This window comes from Taudactylus pleione, unplaced genomic scaffold, assembly GCF_031769625.1.
Source record: "Taudactylus pleione unplaced genomic scaffold, aTauple2 ptg000027l, whole genome shotgun sequence".
NCBI lineage: Eukaryota > Metazoa > Chordata > Amphibia > Anura > Myobatrachidae > Taudactylus > Taudactylus pleione.
Window position 1 is genome coordinate 4,604,662 of NW_028284429.1, and position 22,839 is coordinate 4,627,500.

The window sequence follows — 22,839 nt, forward strand, 5'->3', positions numbered from 1 at the left end:
TTTCTCTTCTTCTCCCCTACCCCCACCTCTATCTCTTCTCCTCCCCCTACACCTACCTCTATCTCTTCTTCTCCCCTTACACCCACCTCTATCTCTTCTCCTCCCCCTACACCTACCTCTATCTCTTCTTCTCCCCTTACGCCCACCTCTATCTCTTCTTCTCCCCCTACACCTACTTCTATCTCTTCTCCTCCCCCTACACCCACCACTATCTCTTCTTCCCCTACACCCACCTCTATCTCTTCTTCTCCCCTTACACCCACGTCTATCTCTTCTTCTCCCCTTACACCCACCTTTATCTCTTCTTCCACCTACACCCACCTCTATCTCTTCTTCTCCCCTGACACCCACCTCTATCTCTTCTTCTCCCCCTACACCCACCTCTATCTCTTCTCCTCCCCCTACACCCACCCCTATCTCTTCTCCTCCCCCTACACCCACCTCTATCTTTTCTCCTCCTCCTACACCCACCTCTATCACTTCTCCCCCTACACCCACCTCTATCACTTCTCCTCCCCCTACACCCACCTCTATGTCTTCTCCTCCTCCTACACCCACCTCTATCTCTTCTTCTCCCCTTACAGCCACCTCTATCTCTTCTTCATCCCTTACAGCCACCTCTATCTCATCGCCTCCCCCTATACCCAATTTTACCCCTTCTCACCTCAGGTTTCTTATCTACCCAACACTATCACTTTTTCTCACCCTACACCTATCTCTATCTCTTCTCCTCCCCCTACACCCACCTCTATCTCTTCTTCTCCCCCTACACCCACCTCTATCTCTTCTCCTCCCCCTACACCCATCTCTATCTCTTGTCCCCCTACACCCACCTCTATCTCTTCTCCTCCCCCTACACCCATCTCTATCTCTTCTCCCCCTACACCCACCTCAATCTCTTCTCCCCCTACACCTGTCTCTATCTCTTCTCCCCCTACACCCACCTCAATCTTTTCTCCTCCCCCTACACCCATCTCTATCTCTTCTCCCCCTACACCCACCTCTATCTCTTCTCCTCCCCCTACACCCACCTTTACCCATTCCTCTACACTAACATCTCCTTCTCCTCTCATGTTTCATCCAAACCTACTTTGTTTGCCCCTCACTTTCCGTTTTCACCTTCTTCCCTCCTTACCACTACCCTCCACCTACTTCATACAGCATTCCCCATCCTGTACCTCTCCCCATTACACACCCCCACAGACACTTTCTCCTCCATCTTGCCCTCTGACTTCTGACTATGGCCCTACCACTACTTTTTATTATTAAGTTTTGTCTGACTGCCCTACCAGCAGCCTCAGACCAGCTTTCTGGCTTACAATTGGTTTGGACTGCTGGATATAGCTCAATGGCTCACTTATAAAAGGCTGATGCTTTATAGTATTAAATGTTGCAGTTGTATTGGGACTTGTACTTGGCTTTTAGTAGAACTGAGGCTCTACTCAGCCAGGTACTGAAGCCTGTTACTAGGGTACTGAAGCCTGTTACTAGGGTACTGAAGCCTGTTACTATACCAGTGTATTCTGTCCTAAGCACCTTTTGTAACCAATAGCAGTCAGTAACTCGATATATACTGTATTGTTTAATTCCCTTATTCTCTGCATTGAATTAACTGCATGAACATTGGATATGTGAGTAACGCTCCAGTTACTCAGAATGTCCAGCAAAATTGCGCTGCTGGGGCCAGTAAAGCTGCTTCCAAGGACATAGCCAATGTCTTCAGCACACCTAGAAAATGGGGCCGACACGCCCGTTTTCTGGAACGCTTCTCATCAACGTCCAAACGCTAGCAGCCTATCAATCAATGCAGCACCAGATCTGTACATAAGCAGTGCGGCTCCTGCACAGAACATTAAACATAGGAGATGTACATAAATATCGAATATACGTAAATCTCTGAATCAGGCCCTGAGACTATGGATCGCAACTGCTAATATGGACGCAATTGGATGATTTTTGTGTACTGCGCATGTGTGGGGGCGTGCGCGAACCGACCACTGTGATCGGGACTGCGATCTCAGTGACTGTGCAGACCCATCGTAGATTGATTGACAGGAAGTGCAGTTTGTGGGCGGTGACGGGGGCGTGGTCGGCGAAACGCAGGCGTGCCAGTGCGTTTGAACGCCTTTGCAGGGGCGTGCATAAAATTATCCACTGCGATGCCTTACAGAGCCTGAGGCCTCATAGCGTGTGATAAGGTTAGCAATTCCTGAGTAAGGTCAGAGCTTGTACAAGTGTGCGTGAGGCTGCGTTGGTACTCCATGTTACTGAGGATTACGGATGTGTGTAAGGTAAAGTGGGCGTCCTTATGTTGTGCTGCGACGGCATAGTGATCGCCATGGATTAGCATAATATAGCAGTGAGACTGTGCATAATAGCTATTGCATTCACAGTTGCGATTGGTAGTGAATCAAGCCCTGGGACTGATGTTCATGACAGGTATTCTGTGTATGTAAAGTACTGAGTAATTGGCGGCACTATATAACTGGATAATGAGGCATTCCAAAAATGTTATGCTACTTTATATAATGGCATATTTTGCTTACAGACCAACCTGTCCAAGCCAATATGGCCTTCCTTCCATCCTTCCAGCCAGCCAGCCACCTTCCTTCCCTTCCCGTGACACACCAAGACGTACTTGGAGAGCCAGTGTTGCAGGAGGAATAATTCTGCCAATACTCAAGGTTAAGAATTGAAAGGCTATAGGACCTGATGGATTTGCAATTGCATAAAGAGAGAAAAGTAACTACTTTTAGGGTGACATGTGAAGTGTAACATTTAGTTTATAACACTGCACAACAATGAAAATGTTTCCCATGTGACATAGTTACTTCTAATTGATTTCAGCATGCAAAGAATGAATATGACATTTAAAACTCTCAGTTAGCTCTGAGTTCCGAGATATAGCCCATTTATGACGATGTAGGGGTATTCCTAGTGACGTGGGCAGAATGGAGAGAATCTTACCAGCAATCTGCGTTCTGCTCAGAAGGGGCGGGGCCTAATGACCCAATTAAATGAATCCGTTATTTGTACCCTCCCCTATCCAAATATATGCGATTCACGGGATTACCCACACAAGATAACTGTGGTGCACTGAGTGACAAGCATAGGAAGCGATTCCACCAAGACATCTCAGCAATGGGACAAAGATATCAGGGTAGGTGACAGTGACAAGAGATGCCCCAGAAGAGGGGTACAAGCGACAAGCAAAGAGAAAGCACCCCCATGTATAGGCCACTATATTACATAGTACTTTCCTATGCTGTATGTATGTTTCCTATGCTGTATGTTTGTTTCCTATGCTGTATGTTTGTTTCCTATGCTGTATGTTTGTTTCCTGTGCTGTATGTTTGTTTCCTGTGCTGTATGTTTGTTTCCTGTGCTGTATGTTTGTTTCCTATGCTGTATGTTTGTTTCCTATGCTGTATGTTTGTTTCCTATGCTGTATGTTTGTTTCCTATGCTGTGTGTTTGTTTCCTATGCTGTATGTTTGTTTCCTATGCTGTATGTTTGTTTCGTTTTGTGTTCTTGTGACTGATTGAATTAAAACAACTGTTATTTATTTTCTATCAAGAAAATATCTGATTATTTTAAAATAGCTTTTCACTATGACTATATTACTAATGTACATACAGTATAGTGCAAGTAGTGTAGCTAAAAAAATAGAGCTAGTAACAACATTCTGAAATCATTTTAGTTCTTCTTGACCTCAAATTAGTAATGTATGACTATTTTTAGAAAGGAAACAAATTAAAAGTATTCATTTGTTGTACAGTGTACTTACTGATCAATCTGCATAAAACCCTACGGTATGTTCCCCTTAGGCACCGCATTGCTACAAATGTGTAACATACACTGCACATGCTCTTGTCTGGGATCTGCAGTGAGGCAAGGTGCCATAGTACATACCCACTCACAAGACATCCAGGCTTCGTCGAGGATTTCCTCCAATTACTGTACATTACATGCTCTGCATTATAGTAATAAGAATTTTATGTAACGCTTTCTTCCAATAAGATTCGAACTGCTTTACCAGGATATAAATAAATAAATGTAACTTATGTCAAATCACTATCAACCAAGTATATTTTAAGATTTTGCTTTTTAATCCAAGGGGAGAGGTTTTAAATGAATAAGTAAAAGTTGAAGTTTTTTTTGTATGCTTGTTTTTATTGGGAAGACTCACAATTAGGTCCTTCAGAGAACAGCGACTAAATGTTAGACTTCTCATTGAGCAACACAATTTGCGATTATCCAGATGGTGCGCAGTGAGCGGAAAAAGATATAGGTGATATAGTGTAATGGGTGTCCTCCTTCCTGGCTGTACAGTTACTGATACGTGCTACAGTATGGCCGTGTTTGACCTTATTCTGACTAAATCAGAGTCTTCCCATCTGACTTGCATTGTGCCATTGCTGTGGTTATAAGCTATGGCGGTTTAGCAAGTACCATGATTTCATGGATACCTGAAAGCAGCTCAGATTGTCCAACTACGTCACCTCCATAAATCTGCCATGCCTTGCCACTGAGTCAATATTAAGAATGCCTTAGTACAGTGGTTCCCAAACTGTGCACCGTGGTACCCTGGAGTGCCCCGGGACACTTGCAGGAGTTCCTCAGACTGGTGGTCCAGCACCAAATCAAATTCTTTATGGTCAATGTAATGTACATATGTGGACAAACAGAAGCACAAACCTATCCACAACCACATAACTGACCCTAAGGATAACAGGTGAGCACAATTTACTTAACTTTACTACTTCACTACATTTTTTTCTGAATTTCTCAATAACAAAATTTTGGCTTAGGGGTGCCGTGAAAACAATGCTGATACACTAGGGCACCTTAGTACATCTTTGCAGATTTAGGGCCTTATTTATCAACAAATTTTATCATTCACAATGAGTAATAAAACTCGTTGCATATTACAATGGTGCTCCAGCCAATCAGCACCCAACTGTCATCTGTGTGAAAAATGCAAGTTGGGAGCTTATTGGCTGGAGCACCATTTATCATACGCAACAAGTTTTATCACTCGTTGTGAATGATAAAACTCGTTGATTAATAAGGCCCCTATTTCTGTGGCTTTTCAACCAGATAGGTTACGGCTGCTATGATGAATGGATGAATGATGCTTTACCATCTACTAAGAACATGGACAGCTCTTCATAACACACTAAAAAATTCAAAAATTCCAAATTCCAAACTTAACTTTTCACACAACTCCTATTTCACAGGGGAACACATGTGGTGACTTCTCGTAGCTTCTCTCAAATCAGTCTCTTTCAATTTAGGCAGTCATCTTACATTTTGCATATCCATCTGCAACTGGTGTCTTCATGTTTCCTATGACAGCTCAAAAGTGTCGTAATAATCCAGAGACCACCGTTGAGTCTCTCTGCAAAAGACCTCACTATATTAGCTGCCACGTGTGCTCCTCTGGGAGACATGACCTAAAGCTACTCCACGTCCACTCCAGAACCTGGAAAACGATGTTGACTTCAATAGCCAAATTCCCTGGCAACATCATTGTAAGAAGATGCTTATAAGCTATTAATAGGCTACTTTCTCCAACATAGCAAAGCATGATGTTTCACACTCTGCTTCGAAGCAGACATATATGTAACTTACATATATGTAGATGTGTACCAAGGACCAAGGATTTTGGTCCTTTGTTGGCTCTACTCCATCGCCAACCTCAATGTATGTCCGAATTGATTCCTTTTCATTTGGAAGATGCTATATGAATAAACAAAACCAATAATTACATCTCCTTTGACAAAAATCGCATATAATATAAAGTGTAACAGTGTAATAAAAATAAGTCAAATAATACATTTGTATAGTAATAAATATATATCTTAATTCATGAATCACCAAAAGATTATATCTACGAGTATATATATTATAATAAAAAACACCCCACAAAAATGTGTTTAATGATGTGGACTATTTAGAGAGTAACATATATATTTATATATCAGTGTCTCTAATTATGATTCATAGACTTGAATACATATTAAAAATATATACAGTATATACATATATATGAATAAAAAGTTCTAAATATATAAAGTATGTGTATGTATGTATGAGGCATTCCATATATATATACTGTATATGCTTATAAAATATATTTATAGATAAGTTTGTGTATAGATATAAATATATAACGTACATGTATGCGTGAATATATATATATATATATATATATATATAGTTATAAAGTACCTGTATGTGTAAATATATTGTATGTATACAAAATCTGCCAAAAAAATTACCACTATAGAAATGTATTGCTTGATTTGTTTTTATATTATATTTTTTTAGCTTTTTATCAGAGGCACTGTAATTAGTTGCTTTGTTTTAGCATTTGATTACAAGCAGTCATTTTGCTACAGACCTCTCACGTGCAATCTCTGATATCTGGATATTTTATATATTGGTGTTTTTATATTCTAAACTCTGATTTTATATTAAGGAGCACCTCAAAATATTTTGTTGCTTAACAACTAGAAGCTACCTCTCATCTATTATTTTATTTATAATTTTCCAACTTTTTTCACCTTTACTTTAACGTAACCTTATTTATTTTGGTTATATTATTACCATAAGTGGATTTATATTTATGCATTCTGGAATATTACACTCTTATTTCACTAAAACAATATAAATATTTAAAAATATATATTTACTTCATTCAATCTATTTTTTTCTTTATATATTTTTAATAAAATTGATTATAGTACAAAACACAATGACAGGTAAGGTTATTATGGTATATAATTAAAAAATGTGTTCAATTAATTTTAACGACCATCCTCAAATTTTAGGGGTGTATTAAATATAATTCTCAAAAAATCATACACTTCTTTCCTAGGAATCAGTAATTTGGGGTGTACATAATTAGGCTGATGGTGCAAATTCATTACTGAAATAATTAGCTATGTTGTAGGCATATTTACCATTTTAATTTTATTAAGATAGATAGATATACAATATTTATATTTAATTTGAGAGAGGGCTACAGACTTGCTGAGGCTATGTACAAGTTAGGCTTAATGTAGGCTTCTTGGTTGTATAGGGAGATTTTATATATATATATATATATATATATATATATATAAATATATATATACATATATATATATATATATATATATACACTGTATGATTCCCTGCCCATTACAAAAAACACCACAAATTTCAATAAAAAAGTAGCCAGATCATTTGGGTTACATATTGGTGAACTGAAAAAAAAATATGGAGCCTTCTGTGCTGCATTTAAGTAAATGCCCAGTTTACCATACAGTAAATAGCTACCCAATATACTAGCCAGGGACAAAACACCATAATGTAATACAGAAGTATATTCAAATTAAACAAGTAACAGTAATATAGTTATAAATGCCAGAAATAACATCATCTAATGTCGTCACTAATATTTTGTGAGAGCCAATGCTTGAAGCTTCACAGTCTATTAGGGAAAATTGTTTTGTAAGGAAAAATTTGTCCTCTGTGACCTATGTATCAGTGTTCAGTCTTCTGCTTTTATATATTGAATGCTAACGTCCAAAAAAAAGTACCCTAGGAAGTGCATTATCCCTTATATAATATAATGTGGATATTATAATGCCTGCAGTAGTGCCTGGAGTCCTATTGGAGAAAGTCCTATTGGAGAAAGTCCTATTGGAGAAAATAATACATAACTAAAAGTATTATTAAATTATAACTGTCATAAACACATAACTGCAAGTCACAACCGTGTCTTATGGGTATATCTTCTATATCAACTGATGAAATGTCACACGTAGATTTAATGTATTATTTTTAAAAACAGCATGGATGAGTTATTAATATAGCAACCAATCACACCCTAGCTTTTATTGTGTGACGTACATTACATTGATCAGAACCTATTCCTGATTTTGTTGTTATGGTTTAATGGTCATTTCAGTTTGTTAGTAAACAATCCATGCTCACTATATTAACATCACCCCACCATTTTCATCAGCTCCATCCATAAAAAATACACACGACTGCAGTGTTCTACTTACATTCCTAGCAATCTGCCATAGGTGCCTGGACTATATGTATATTCCTTTTGCCCTCATTATAAGATCTATTGATGCACAGATTATATAAAGTATGTTGTATGCAGTCTCATGGGCTGTGATGGATACAGTGATCTCCTTGGGGACGGGTTCACCTAAACTCTATTCATCACAAGATAACCATTTATAGTAATGGAGGGTCATACCTGTTTGTGTTTTACTCATGTTCCTATTTACCATGTTTCTTTTGTCATCACTCAAATTTCAAATATTTTTTTCATACCCGTTCCTCAATGTAGTATTCTTGTTTTTTTTAGTTAAAATATACAACTGAATGAAGAAAACAAAAAACCTATTTCTAGTTAAAGTGACAGGAAGGAATTAGTAAAATAATTTGAGCAATGAACAATGAATAAAGTAAGTATCTGCCTACTTATACATATTGTATCAGTATGTTACCTTACATACTCCACTGGAAGAGAGAACAGCCCTCAGGGACAACAAAGTATCCAAATAATAAGTGTATTAGACCAACGTTGCAAGGCCTTTTCTATATATATATATATATATATTGTGTGAGGAATAATGGAAGGCACCTGAGTGCCTTCCATTATTCCTCACGCATCATACACTTTTGGGAAGGGCACCGTCGCTGTTTTTTGCTGGTTGTTATACATGAGTGCAGGACCATCACCGTTATATATATATATATATATATAATATATATAGAATGCTTTGCATATATATATATATATATATATATATATATATATATATATATATATACATACAGGTTGAGTCTCCCATATCCAAATATTCCGAAATATGGAATATTCCGAAATACGGAATATTTTTAGCATGACTGAGATAGTGAAACCTTTGATTTTTGATGGTTTAATGTACACAAACTTTGTTTAAGGCACAAAATTATTAAAAATAAAGTATAAAATGACCTATAGGCTGTGTGTATAAGGTGTATAAGACAGGTGAATTAATTTCATGTATTTACACAAACTTTGGCCCTCATTCAGAGCCACTCGCTAGCGGCAGTACGCTCGTTCCGAGCGATGTTCGCACATCTGCGCATGCGTACGGTTTTTAGTACGCATGCGCGAACCAGTCAGTGCGGCTGAAAATCGTTTGTACGCAATATAGCGAGTGCCTGCTATTTTGAGTGACAGAATGAGGCGTATGTGGGAGGTAACAGGGGAAGGTGCTTGAAAACGGGGAGTGGAGATCAGAACGCAGGCGTGCTTAAAGGTCAAAACGGGCGTTTTATGGGTGTGCATAATTAATACAGCAGCGTCATTGACCACGTCACTTGGTTTTTTTTAACTCAGAACTGCTCGCAAAATAGCGGTTGAAAAAACCAACCACAAGAATAGCGAGCAGTTCATATCCTGTTTGATGTACTCGATTAATCTAATAAATAGCGGACATGACGTATGGTGCGAGCGGCCAGGGGGCGTTTTTAACAAATAAACGAGCGTATGTTTTGCTCGCTCGTTCAGACTTAGAGGTGTGAACAGACTGCAATGTGCAAACGGATCATTTGAATAGCCACCCCTTGTTTTTGAACGAACGAACGAACGCAAATAGCGAACGGCTCTGAATGAGGGCCTTTGTTTGAGCTACAAAATTATTGAAAATATTGTCTAAAATTATCTTCAGGCTGTGTGTATAAGGTGTATATAAATCATAAATGCATTCTGTGTTTAGATTTAGGCCCTATTCCTAAGAAATATAAATATCTTAGGCAATTATTCCAAAATACGGAATATTCCGATATCCAAAATACCCTTGGTCCCAAGCATTTTGGATATGGGAGACTCAACCTGTATATATATAGTGTACTTTTTTATTTTTGCTTAAAGACCCAGAGTGCTTTCCCATTTATTACATTTATGTAATATGAATTATGATCATATATATATATATATATATATATATATATATATAAAAAAAATAGCAGCACAGGAACTTTTGAAAAACATGTTCTAGGTTTTAAGACTCCATTATTTGGTCCTGGTGCAACCGTTCCTGTGCTATTTTATCTTGTGTTGAGCCAAATGAATCAGAGCAATGCTCATATTTTTGGTCAGTGTAAGGACTAACCAGAAGGAGAGACCATGATGTTGTTGGTCAGCTGGACAAATTATTGCAATTTTTTGGAACAACATTCCCTGAATTTAGATCAATTACACTTTGGAATATAAGTAGGTAAGTGGCGATTTTGTATGATTTTTTTATTTATTTAAATAGTGTGGTCACATACCAAAGGCACTGCAGGTGGTTGAATGGTGTGGACTGATGCTAACTGTATATATATATATATATATATATATATATATATACGTAAGTACCACAATATTGCAAATGTCTATTGAAGGAGAGAGAGGAAATAAATTGACATATATATATATATATATATATATATATATATATGTCAATGGGTCCAGCACTCTCAATCACATTAAAGCCTTGGCCGGTGCCCTCACAGCAAGAGCAACATATGTTGTCGTACGGTGCGGCACTCTATATATACACAAACACACATGCATTACCAGGAAAAAGTTCTCCCCCTTGCAGTTTGGATCCTCGCACCTCATACCTCAGTGTGCCTAAATAAAGTAAAAACAATAAAGTGCAGATGGTGATGTTTTACCTTTGGCGGTTTCTCCCTGTCTGACCTGGATGCGGAGCTGTGAACCTTTGAAAATATTTAGCACTAACACCAAATAAGAAAAAAAACCCTGACATCTGACATTATTGCACGGACACGTTATTAGGCTGCATCAACGTTTTGCAAGAAATTAAAATGGTGGCGAAGTTTTACTAGCTCATATTTCCATATTACATAGACAGGATGGAGATTGCGTGGCTGGGCTTGCAGGGTCGGAAGTGAATTCTCCAGGGCTGGAGTTGCCAGTATTGCACACCCCACACCCAGGTATAGAAAACATGCGGTGTGTAGGTGCAGGGGTTAATTACCAGTTGGGAGCAAAAGCAAAAAGAGCAAGTAACTTTGTGCCTTAGCAAATACATGTTGCACTGCAGGGGGGGTAGATGTAAGGAGACCCATACATCAGCAATCATTTGGGGCAATTCTGCGTTTTGCAGATGATTGTGTAAAAAATTGCCAATGTATGGGGCTCACCGATTGCCGTTTCCGACCACAAAGTGATCGGAACCTGTGAATCAGGTTGTCCAACATGTTGGATTTCACCGACCAATCGGAGCTGTAGATTGCTAGGGTATGATACCGATCAGCCGATTTGCAAACCGTTTCGCCGGTAGTACATGTCATTAGTAAAATGCCGGCCCATTGAGATGGTGTATGCGCACTTTCATGATTTGCAAATCCAATTTTTGGATGAAAAAGATCTGCAAAACGCTGGAAATATCGGCAATGTATGGGCGGACATCGGTGGGTCGGAGAATCGTTAAATTGGGGGGAAAATTGCATATCCACTTGTCAACAGAGGAACGACAGTACGATTACAACATTGTAATCATACAATCGTTCCTCATCCTGTAATGTGCCTACACTGAACGATATGTGATTTTCTTAGAAGATTATGTCAGCTCTATGTGCTTGGTATTGGTGGGAATTTCCTTCATACAATCATGGGCCTGACAAGTTTATTTAAATTATCATTGTATGCAGAACTATTCAACGTAATACAATATTAAAACACATATAGCTTTATATTTTACCACAGTTTGGTCTATAACTATTACTGTCATTGTTTTCCCTGTATTGCAACACTCAAGGAACAAGCATTAAGTAAAACTGTTGCAAATAATTTATATATAATAAATATAATTTGTCCCCAGCTTTGATAACTTCAATTAATAAAGCACCTACCACGATGGAATTATCTGATAGAGTGCTTTCTAAAAATAATATACAACATATTTAAGAGCTATTGGTAAGCTTATTTTGGTGTGTGTTGGGGGTCGCTGTCTTTAGCGAAGTACTAGGTTAAAGCAAAGATCATTTAATAACTTAATATTTGCTGTTCCAATCAAAAAGAACGGTTAATGAAAAGAGAGCATGTAAATAAATAAAAATCAAAATATATATATGTCAGCATATATATATATATATATATATAATATATATATATAGGAATTAATCTATCATGACCTGGATTGCGCCATTTACACTGTAGGGTGGCATGGGAATGACCCGTGGCCCACCCGGCATACTACCCGAGTTGGATTCTTGAGTCCCTGGACCCGGGTGCATCCATTTACACCAACAAAAACCCTGGGTTCATGTGCATCAACCCGGGATTTTTAAGTCGGTGTAAAAGGGGCATAAGAGTAAAAAGTGTTCACCTACATCTTGGGCTGTGTGTGTATGTACTGATCACGAGAAGAGATAAATAGACATATAGAAAAAAAATCATCAAGGATCCATGGCCGTAATAAACAACCGTCCACAATTATACCAAACACAAATCTGAATTTGCCCAGATACTTCAGCCCAGCCTGACCTACTATATATCATTTATTTCTTATCAAAATGCTGACACCTCTAACACTGTTACCAATGAAGGAATCGGTACTGAGTACAACAGATCCTGTTAGCTTATGCAACAGTCAATTAGTGATGGTTCAAACAGCAATATTGTCTTTACTTATATTTATGTTTCATTGTATATGTTATTATGATGTTCTTGTGTTTATATAGTGACAACTGCTAACATATTTTGTATTTAATTTTAGATTTACTTATCTATATATACTTACACGATATTGGTGTTTATTATAGTAATTAAGACTGAATTTCTGTATGACATCATTTTAACCTATTTGGTGCAAAAACTTCACTTTAAAAGGAGTCTGTTTGTATCATGTCTGTATCATGTTTGTATCATGTCTGTATCATGCCTGTATCATGTCTGTATCATGTCTGTATCATGTCTGGCTGTAGCTTGAAAAAAAATTCCAATTGTTCTGAAATTTTGCTAGTTTGCACAATTAACATAAATTGCATCTGTTGCAGAGTGCCGTCTTCTTTTCTGCTATATATATATATATATATATATATATATATATATATATATACAGGTTGAGTCTCCCATATCCAAAATGCTTGGGACCAGGGGTATTTTGGAAAACGGAATATTCCGTATTTTGGAATAATTGCATATCATAATGAGATATCATGGGAATGGGACCCCAATATACACACAGAATGCATTTATGTGTTATATACACCTTATACACACAGCCTGCAGGTCATTTTATACAATATATTCAATAATTTTGTGGATCAAACAAAGTTTGTGTACAGAAATGAAATTCATTTATGTTTCATATACACCTTATACACAAAGCCTGAAGGTAATTGTATACAATAACTTTAATAATTTGTGCCTTAGACAAAGTTTGTGTTTATTGAACCATCAAAAAGCAAAGGTTTCATTATCTCAGTCATGCCAAAATTATTCCGTATTTCAGAATATTTGGATATGGGAGACTCAACCTGTATATATAAAACAAGAAGCACTAATCTACTGAACTCACCATTCCTAGATTTGTGACCACATTGTTTAAATAGAAATCACAGGGGCTCTGCACTCACCATAATAACTAACAATACTAATAAACAGTGGGGCTTTGGGTCATGAATTGATCAATGCATTTAAGCCTGCAGCCCCCATCAAGGGACTCCACATTACTGCAAGTCCCTACTCTAGTGCTCAGAATTATAACATGGAACTAGCCATCACATTAGTGTTAAACTCAGGGTATGGTATCAAGGTTTAAAGCCCACAGCAACTTTGCTTTTAAACGTGAGACAGTTACCAAGCACACCTGTTGCAAAGCACCTAGGACAACAGCTGACACAAGTTAGATTAAACAGATTAAAAGGGGTGTCTGAGAAAATGTGATCACAAAAATTAATAATTATAAAAATTAATCAAATAAACAAACTAATGTGATGGCTAGTTCCATGTTATAATTCTGAGCAATAGAGTAGGGACTTGCAGTAAAGTGGGGTCCTGTGACGGGGCTGCAAGCTTAAATGCATTGATCAATTCATGAACCAAAACCCCACTGTTTATTATAATTATTATTATTGTTAGTTTTTATGGTGAGTGCAGAGCCCCTGGTGGTCGATGGTCACGATGGTGGACGGCACCGGGCGGCACCGGGCGGGCCGACAGCTGAGTAAGCCTCAGCTTACTCTGGCTGGCCCGATTTGTGAGCCCAGAAGACTGCGTACGTCCGTGGAGTCTCTAGGCTGGCCACTCTTGGAAAACAGGGCCGACACGCCCTGTTTCCAGGAACGCCGGCTGCCCCTGCACCACCCCTTGTCAATCAGGCAGAGGCATTCAAGGACTTGCTGGACATACACCTCCTGCTGAATTTGCATTTGCACTGTACTGTGGCATCCTGGAAATGCCCAGACCTGCATCAGTTGTAATCTGACATCCCGTGAGTCAGTTTGAACACCGGCTATGTTGCTGATGGCAAGACGATGTAAATTATCAGACTTCCAATGGGGCATGATAGTGGGTGCCCGACAGATGGGAATTTCCATTTTCCAAGTTCTTTGAACATTCAACATTCCTCGATCTACGTTGCCTCGTGTGTCCCGGGAATATCACTGTGGACAGCGCATCGGCTGATTACGGGTGCTTAGTGATCATTAGCAGCGGCGTCTGGCCAGAGCAGCAACACTGTTTCATATCACATACACATTCAATGCAGCAGGTAGCAGACACTTATCCAGCAGGTCAGTGCAGCGTTCTTTAGCTTCCATAGGATAAAACTGCCTCTGTTAACACTATGACACCAGACTCAGTGCCTCACCTTGGCTCGTGACGTTGCTAATTGGACCTTGGCAATATATGGCATGATCTAATGAGTCACAGTTCCAGTTGTTTCGGGCTGATGGTAGGGTTCAAGTGTGATGCAGATCTCATGAGGCCATAGACCCCAGTTGTCAACAAGGCACCGTGCAGGCTGGTGGTGGTTCCATAATGGTGTGGGGATGCAGTCAGGAAGTCGACGGTGGAAATGCCGATCGCCGGCTTCCCGACTGTCTAATTCCAGCAGGGTTCTAATGATAGGCTTTGAAATCCTGACACCTATCATTATCCCTACGCCGGGAGCCCGACGCCCAGCATTCTGAACGAAAGTAAGCCGTTTGGCGGGTCACGGACAGCCCCGGGGGTGAGGGTTAGGTTAGGGGCTCCCGGGGGGGAACATAGGGTTAGGCACCCCCCGGGGAGGGTCAGGGTTAGGCTAGGGGAATGGGGGGGAAGGGTTAGGCACTCCTTGGGGGGAGGTTAGGGTTAGGCAACCCTAAGGGAGGGTTAGTGTTAAGGGGGGGGATAGGGTTAGTTTTATTTACCTAAATCCCTTGTCAGAATCATCACTGCTACCGGTCTTGCGGCCATGCGGCCGGCGGTCATACATACTGATTCCCCTACAGGATACTAGGCACCTATCCCATGACTTTTGGCACTTCAGTGTATATATACATACACACACATTTATGTTAAAAGCAGAGAGGACACTTTGGGGATGAACAAAGCTCCATTTCAATCTAATGCAGATAATAGTGTATTAGAATAAAATGGCAACAATAAAAACAACTGTAACATGCGAGTGACTTACCTGGAGACAGGGTCCACCCATAGCTATCACCTTGGCTGAGGCTGTGCATGGAGGAGAATGAGACTTGGTGCCAGGGTGTGGCATTTCGAGCCATGGGTGGGGAAGAGAGTGTACGAAGGGGGAGCTGATGGGGAAGAACTAACAGCCCACAGTACTAACCACAGGTCTGTTTGAGTATGCTGACGGCGTAGACCAGGGGTTCCCAACCACGGTCCTCATGGCACACTAACAGTCCAGGTTTTAGGGATAGCCATACTTGAGCACAAGTGACTTAATTGAGTACGTCAGTTATTTTGATTTAACCATCTGTGCACAATCATGGATATCACTAAAACCAGGACTGTTAGTGTGCCTTGAGGACCGAGGTTGGGAATCACTGACGTAGACGAAGAGTTGTGGGGTTGGAGAAGATGGGCAGAGAAGGGCTGTGGGAAGGGAGGAGGGGCAAAGAAGAGTTGTGGGGTGGGAGAAGATGGGCAGAGAAGGGCTGTGGGGTGGGAGAAGATGGGCAGAGAAGGGCTGTGGGAAGGGAGGAGATGGGCAGAGAAGAGTTGTGGGAAGGGAGGAGATGGGCAGAGAAGAGTTGTGGGGTGGGAGAAGATGGGCAGAGAATGGCTGTGGGAAGGGAGGAGATGGGCAGAGAAGAGTTGTGGGGTGGGAGAAGATGGGCAGAGAAGAGTTGTGGGGTGGGAGAAGATGGGCAGAGAAGGGCTGTGGGGCGGGAGGAGGTGAAGCAGCCAGAAATAGGATCATCGGCGTCCTGACACTGCCTGTGATAACCCTAGGTCACCGGTTCTCAAAAACGGTCCTCAGGACCCCAAACAATGCAGAGGGCCAGGGACGGTTACACGGGGAAGCCACCCCATAGGAGGCGCAGTCTGGCAGCTCTGCTCAAATAGCCCTTGAGCCTGCCCTGCATCTGTGAACAAACATGGATTTCCTTAAAACCTGGACTGTTATCTTGCCTTGAGGATTGAATTTGGGAAACCCAGCACTACAGTATATCTACTATACATAGCACTTAGATACATATTATACTCACTGTACCCCCAAAATGACTTGTCTACATATAACATTCATTGCTAAATACAGGACTGAATATAATTACTTACTATATACACTGTACACAGGACTCATATATATACTGTACTCAATGAACCCCAAAACAACATCACTACATATAACACTCACTGCTAAATACAGGACTGAATATAATTACCTTCTATATACACTGTACACAGGACTCAAATATATACTGTACTCAATGAACCCCAAAACAACATCACTACATATAACACTCACTGCTATATACAGGACTGAACATAATTACCTTCTATATACACTGTACATAGGACTCAAATATATACTTTACTCAATGAACCCCAAAACAACTTCACGATGTATAACACTCACTGTTATATACAGGTCTGAATATAATTACCATCTATATACACAGTACACCGGACGCAAATATAAACTGTACTCAATGAACCCCAAAACAACATCACTACATATAACACTCACTGCTATATACAGGTGTGAATATAATTACCTTCTATATACAGAGTACACCGGACTCAAATATATACTGTACTCAATGAACCCCAAAACAACATCACTACAGATAACACTCACTGCTATATACAGGACTGAATATAATTACCTTCTATATACACTGTACACAGGACTCATATATATACTGTACTCAATGAACCCCAAAACAACTTCACGATTTATAACACTCACTGCTATATACAGGTGTGAATATAATTACCTTCTATATACAGAGTACACCGGACTCAAATATATACTGTACTCAATGAACCCCAAAACAACATCACTACATATAACACTCATTGCTATATACAGGTCTGAATATAATTACCTTCTATATACACTGTACACAGGACTCAAATATATACTGTACTCAATGAACCCCAAAACAACATCACTACATATAACACTCACTGCTATATACAGGTGTGAATATAATTACCTTCTATATACACAGTACACCGGAGTCAAATATATACTGTACTCAAAGAACCCCAAAACAACATCACTATATATAACATTCACTGCTATATACAGGACTGGATATAATTACCCTCTATATACACTGTACACAGGACTCAAATATATACTGTACTCAATGAACCCCAAAACAACATCACTACATATAACACTCACTGCTATATACAGGTGTGAATATTAATTCTTACTATATTCACTGTACAGAAGACAGAATCTGGTTACACATTAGGTTAATGTGTTACAGGCTGCCCAGGATATGTATTACTCACTCACAAGACAAGATGAGCGGTAGATGCATGTAATACACAATACATAAAGGATAGAGCCTGGATACGTGCAGGACTGGATTTAGGTCCCCCCCCCCTCAGGCAGATTTTACTGCCTACCCCTCTACAATCACCATCAATCTATATAGCACCAAACTCCCCCACTTATAAATAACTTAAAAGAAACACGTAATATTATTAAATAAGCAATTACAATTGCGTGTGCTGCCCAGACCATATAAAGTACAGACCCTGTGTACTGCCCTGACTATATAAAGTACAGACCCCGTGTAATGCCCTGACCATAAAAAGGACAGACCTTGTGTACTATCCTGAGTATATAAAGTACAGATCTTGTGTACTATCCTGCTATATAAAGTACAGAACGTGTGTACTGCCCTCACCATATAAAGTACAGACCCTGTGTACTGCCCTGACTGTACGAGACAGACCCTGTGTTCTGCCCTCACCATATAAAGTACAGACCCTGTGTACTGCCCTCACCATATAAAGTACAGACCCTGTGTACTGCCCTGACCATATAAAGTACAGACCCTGTGTACTGCCCTGACTGTACGAGACAGACCCTGTGTTCTGCCCTCACCATATAAAGTACAGATCCTGTGTACTGCCCTCACCATATAAAGTACAGACCCTGTGTACTGCCCTGACTGTACGAGACAGACCCTGTGTTCTGCCCTCACCATATAAAGTACAGACCCTGTGTACTGCCCTGACTGTACGAGACAGATCCTGTGTTCTGCCCTCACCATATAAAGTACAGACCCTGTGTACTGCCCTGACTGTACGAGACAGATCCTGTGTTCTGCCCTCACCATATAAAGTACAGACCCTGTGTACTGCCCTGACTGTACGAGACAGATCCTGTGTACTGCCCATACCATATAAAGTACAGACCCTGGGTACTGCCCTGACTGTATGAGACAGATCCTGTGTACTGCCCTCACCATATAAAGTACAGACCCTGTGTACTGCCCTCACCATATAAAGTACAGACCCTGTGTACTGCCCTGACCATATAAAGTACAGACCCTGTGTACTGCCCTCACCATATAAAGTACAGATCCTGTATACTGCCCTGACTGTACGAGACAGACCCTGTGTACTGCCCTGACCATATAAAGTACAGACCCTGTGTACTGCCCTGACTGTACGAGACAGACCCTGTGTACTGCCCATACCATATAAAGTACAGACCCTGTGTACTGCCCTGACTGTACGAGACAGACCCTGTGTACTGCCCATACCATATAAAGTACAGACCCTGGGTACTGCCCTGACTGTATGATACAGATCCTGTGTACTGCCCTCAACATATAAAGTACAGACCCTGTGTACTGCCCTCACCATATAAAGTACAGATCCTGTGTACTGCCCTCACCATATAAAGTACAGATCCTGTGTACTACCCTCACCATATAAAGTACAGATCCTGTGTACTGCCCTGACCATATAAAGTACAGACCCTGTGTACTGCCCTCACCATATAAAGTACAGTCCCTGGGTACTGCCCTGACTGTATGAGACAAACCCTGTGTACTGCCCTCACCATATAAAGTACAGTCCCTGGGTACTGCCCTGACTGTATGAGACAGATCCTGTGTACTGCCCATACCATATAAAGTACAGACCCTGGGTACTGCCCTGACTGTATGATACAGATCCTGTGTACTGCCCTCACCATATAAAGTACAGACCCTGTGTACTGCCCTCACCATATAAAGTACAGATCCTGTGTACTGCCCTGACCATATAAAGGGCGGACTCTGCCCCTTCTCTGATCACTGAATAGCGAAAAGGACTTAGGTATACTATATATTCAGGCTACAAAAGACAGGGCCTGTGTACATATCATACTCACATGACACACAGCATACAATGGAGACTTTCTGTATACAGGACAGGGCCTATATATATATATATATATATATATATATATATATACTGAACACAAAAGATGCTGCGCCACCTGGAGTTTTGTGAAAATTATTAAGTATCTTTAAATTATATCAATTAATAGATGTATTTATTGATATGATTTAAACATACTTAATAATTTTCTCAAGTCTCCGAATGCTGCAGCATCTTTTGTGTTCAGCATATCCACTTATTTCTGAGGGCACCGGAGCTCCCTCTCTTCTTGATTGGGAGGAGTGCTGGGTTTTATATATATATATAAATATATATATATATATAAAACACTCTAACACCAAGAGCTATTAGTGTAGAAAAACCAGCACTCACGTTTATATGAAAAAACTTCACACGTTTTATTCACATGGACACAAGTGTATAATGCAGCAGGGGTGAGCAGTGTCCCAACGGGCGTTTCAGCTGCCGTGCAGTTTTCCTCAGCCCCTGAAATGCCCGTTGGGACACTGCTCACCCCTGCTGCATTATACACTTGTGTCCATGTGAATAAAACGTGTGAAGTTTTTTCATATAAACGTGAGTGCTGGTTTTTCTACACTAATAGCTCTTAGCTTAATTGGTGTTAGAGTGTTTTTCATGATTTTTCTATGGACCTGGCACCCCCCTGCCGTTATTGTCATTAGAGTGCCATCTCTTTACTCTATATGTGTGTGTGTTAGAACTATTACCGTACAACACATTACAGATGCAGGTTACTTGTGAATTAATTTTTTAATAATATTAATTTGCTTGTAACTGATAAATCCCTTTGAGATAAATGTGTACCCGAGGTGTACCTAGCACTGTACATACTTCATTCTGCACCCTTACCTGTACATGGCAGCACTGTGTAGATCTCTGCAGTCCTGCCCCAGGAGAAGATCATGTTGGTCATCAGGGTCCTGAAACAACAAGGACAGGAACTGTATGATACACCATTCACACATACTGAGAGGCCAGGCTAGCTATCCTAGTCCCTGGTGCTGGAGGGAAGTATACCAAAGGCAGGCAACCTGTGGCTGGCCAGATGTCGTCCAACTACAAATCACAGCATGCCTGGCTAGTCAGCTGGATGAGTGGGCTACAGGCTGCCTAAACCTGAGGTGTGTAATACAGCTCATACATAACAATAATACTAATACATGAATACCCCTGTCTATGTGCAGTCACCCCAACCATGGCCTAGATCAGGACAGTGTCACTGACATCTATACAAGCTAATGAGACAATCAGACTAATTGTAACATAACCATCAACAAGAGAATACAGGTGTTTGGCCCCCAAATGTAACAATCACCAAACTGAAACAAACTTAGTATATTGGGCCTTTGAGAGGTCCCCCATAGCTGAACAATCCTAATATGTGTAATTCTGATATTAGGTGCCTACATGAGGAGAAGGTTGCTCAGGTCATAAATAAAATAAATACATTTATAACAATGCAAAGCTATAAACAACGTTGGACACCTAAGGCAATCACACTACCTCACTAAGGTCACAGCTATTTATACACACACAGGGTCCCTACACGTATGTACATAACAGAGCACATACATGTATAGGTGCCATAACCACTGAATTTGGTGGAATTGTCCTGTGGAAGATCGCAGGGTTTGGGGCTCCCAGATTACGTTGCATACTGTACAGTTGCTGAGATACAGTCTATAGACCATGGGCGTATATTTTCTACAGCTCCTGCCCAGAACGAAGCTGTTCCAAATCCAAACTGTTGAAAAATGACCATCAGCACAATTTGGTTTTTTTTTCCTGGGTGCATGCTCTGCAGATCCCCCCTAATATCTGCAGCTCACACTAATTGCAGCCCCCTGCCTTATTACATACAGAGTTAGGCGTGCCTGACCAGGGGAACCTCCTGCTGGTTTGGGTGATTTCCCTTTACAGAATACCCCCAAATTAATCAGCCTTTACGCCCCACATCTATGGTCCTGCTGCACCCACTATGCACAGGGAACAGTAACTTAATTACTGTATTATTATATGTCCTATATGTCCTCACACACCACAGGGGAAACCCGTGTACCAGGCAATACATATTGCTAAAAATCCCTAGACTTCTGCAAAGCTCATTGTTAACATTATATGGCTAAGCCTAGGTAACATGTTCCTCTAAGGACTGCAAATCTCAACACGCCTGACAGGTCCTGCTGGGACATCTAGTGCCACAGCAGCTTGCATGGGGATACCCCCTATCTTTGTCGCTTTAAAAGCCTAAATAGTCCATCGCGGGTGGGGGAACCCCCTAAATCTTCACAAAATAACTTGAAGAAGTCTTTAGCAGGTGTGGAGGAGAGGCCAAGGGACCGGGCTCCTGTCACACACATCACTGCTAGGCAGCCAGCACAGCCTGTCAGCCAGATAATAACTAGGCTCCTGCTTTCGCTTCAACTCAGGACTATTGTGCATTTCATTCTGCCCCTTTTCCTCTGCCAGAGGGTGCAGCTTGCTGCCTAAAGTCAGCTTTGTCTTCGGAGATCCATTAACTCTTTGCAGGTGTTGCAGCCAGCTCCAGCCACAGGAATGCGGGCTGTCGGCAGCCCCTGTCGGTCCTTGTGTAAAGGGCTCCCCCAATCACTGGGTGCAGGGGCACGATGGCTGGGAGGTGTCTGCCCCTAATTACCCCAATCTGGAAGACCCCTGACTGTGGGGCCAGGCAGTGGGGGAGCTTTTATTTGTACCCTGTATCCCTTTCCCCAGCAACTCACATTTTATTTTTGACAATGAAGGAACCTTAGCAGCAAAGATCATTTATTAAATTACTGTTCACAAAATAAATAATAAAAAAATCAGCGTTTATTGTAATTATGGGGAGGGTCGGTGGTCGGAGACAGCAGCCCCCCAGCCATGGAAAGCGCAGAGGGAGCAATACTATATAAATGTATATATATATA

The 22,839-nt window shown here is 40.6% G+C and overlaps 1 protein-coding gene across 1 annotated transcript in view; it reads right to left on the minus strand.

Annotated features, from left to right (window-relative positions):
* Positions 1-22,839, minus strand: part of LOC148539167 (uncharacterized) — a 175,419-nt gene that overhangs the window by 148,625 nt on the left and 3,955 nt on the right. Inside the window, exon 3 of the mRNA XM_088451822.1 lies at positions 20,762-20,832. Coding sequence (XP_088307948.1) covers positions 20,762-20,832 — 71 coding nt within the window. The remainder of the gene's footprint in view (positions 1-20,761; positions 20,833-22,839) is intronic.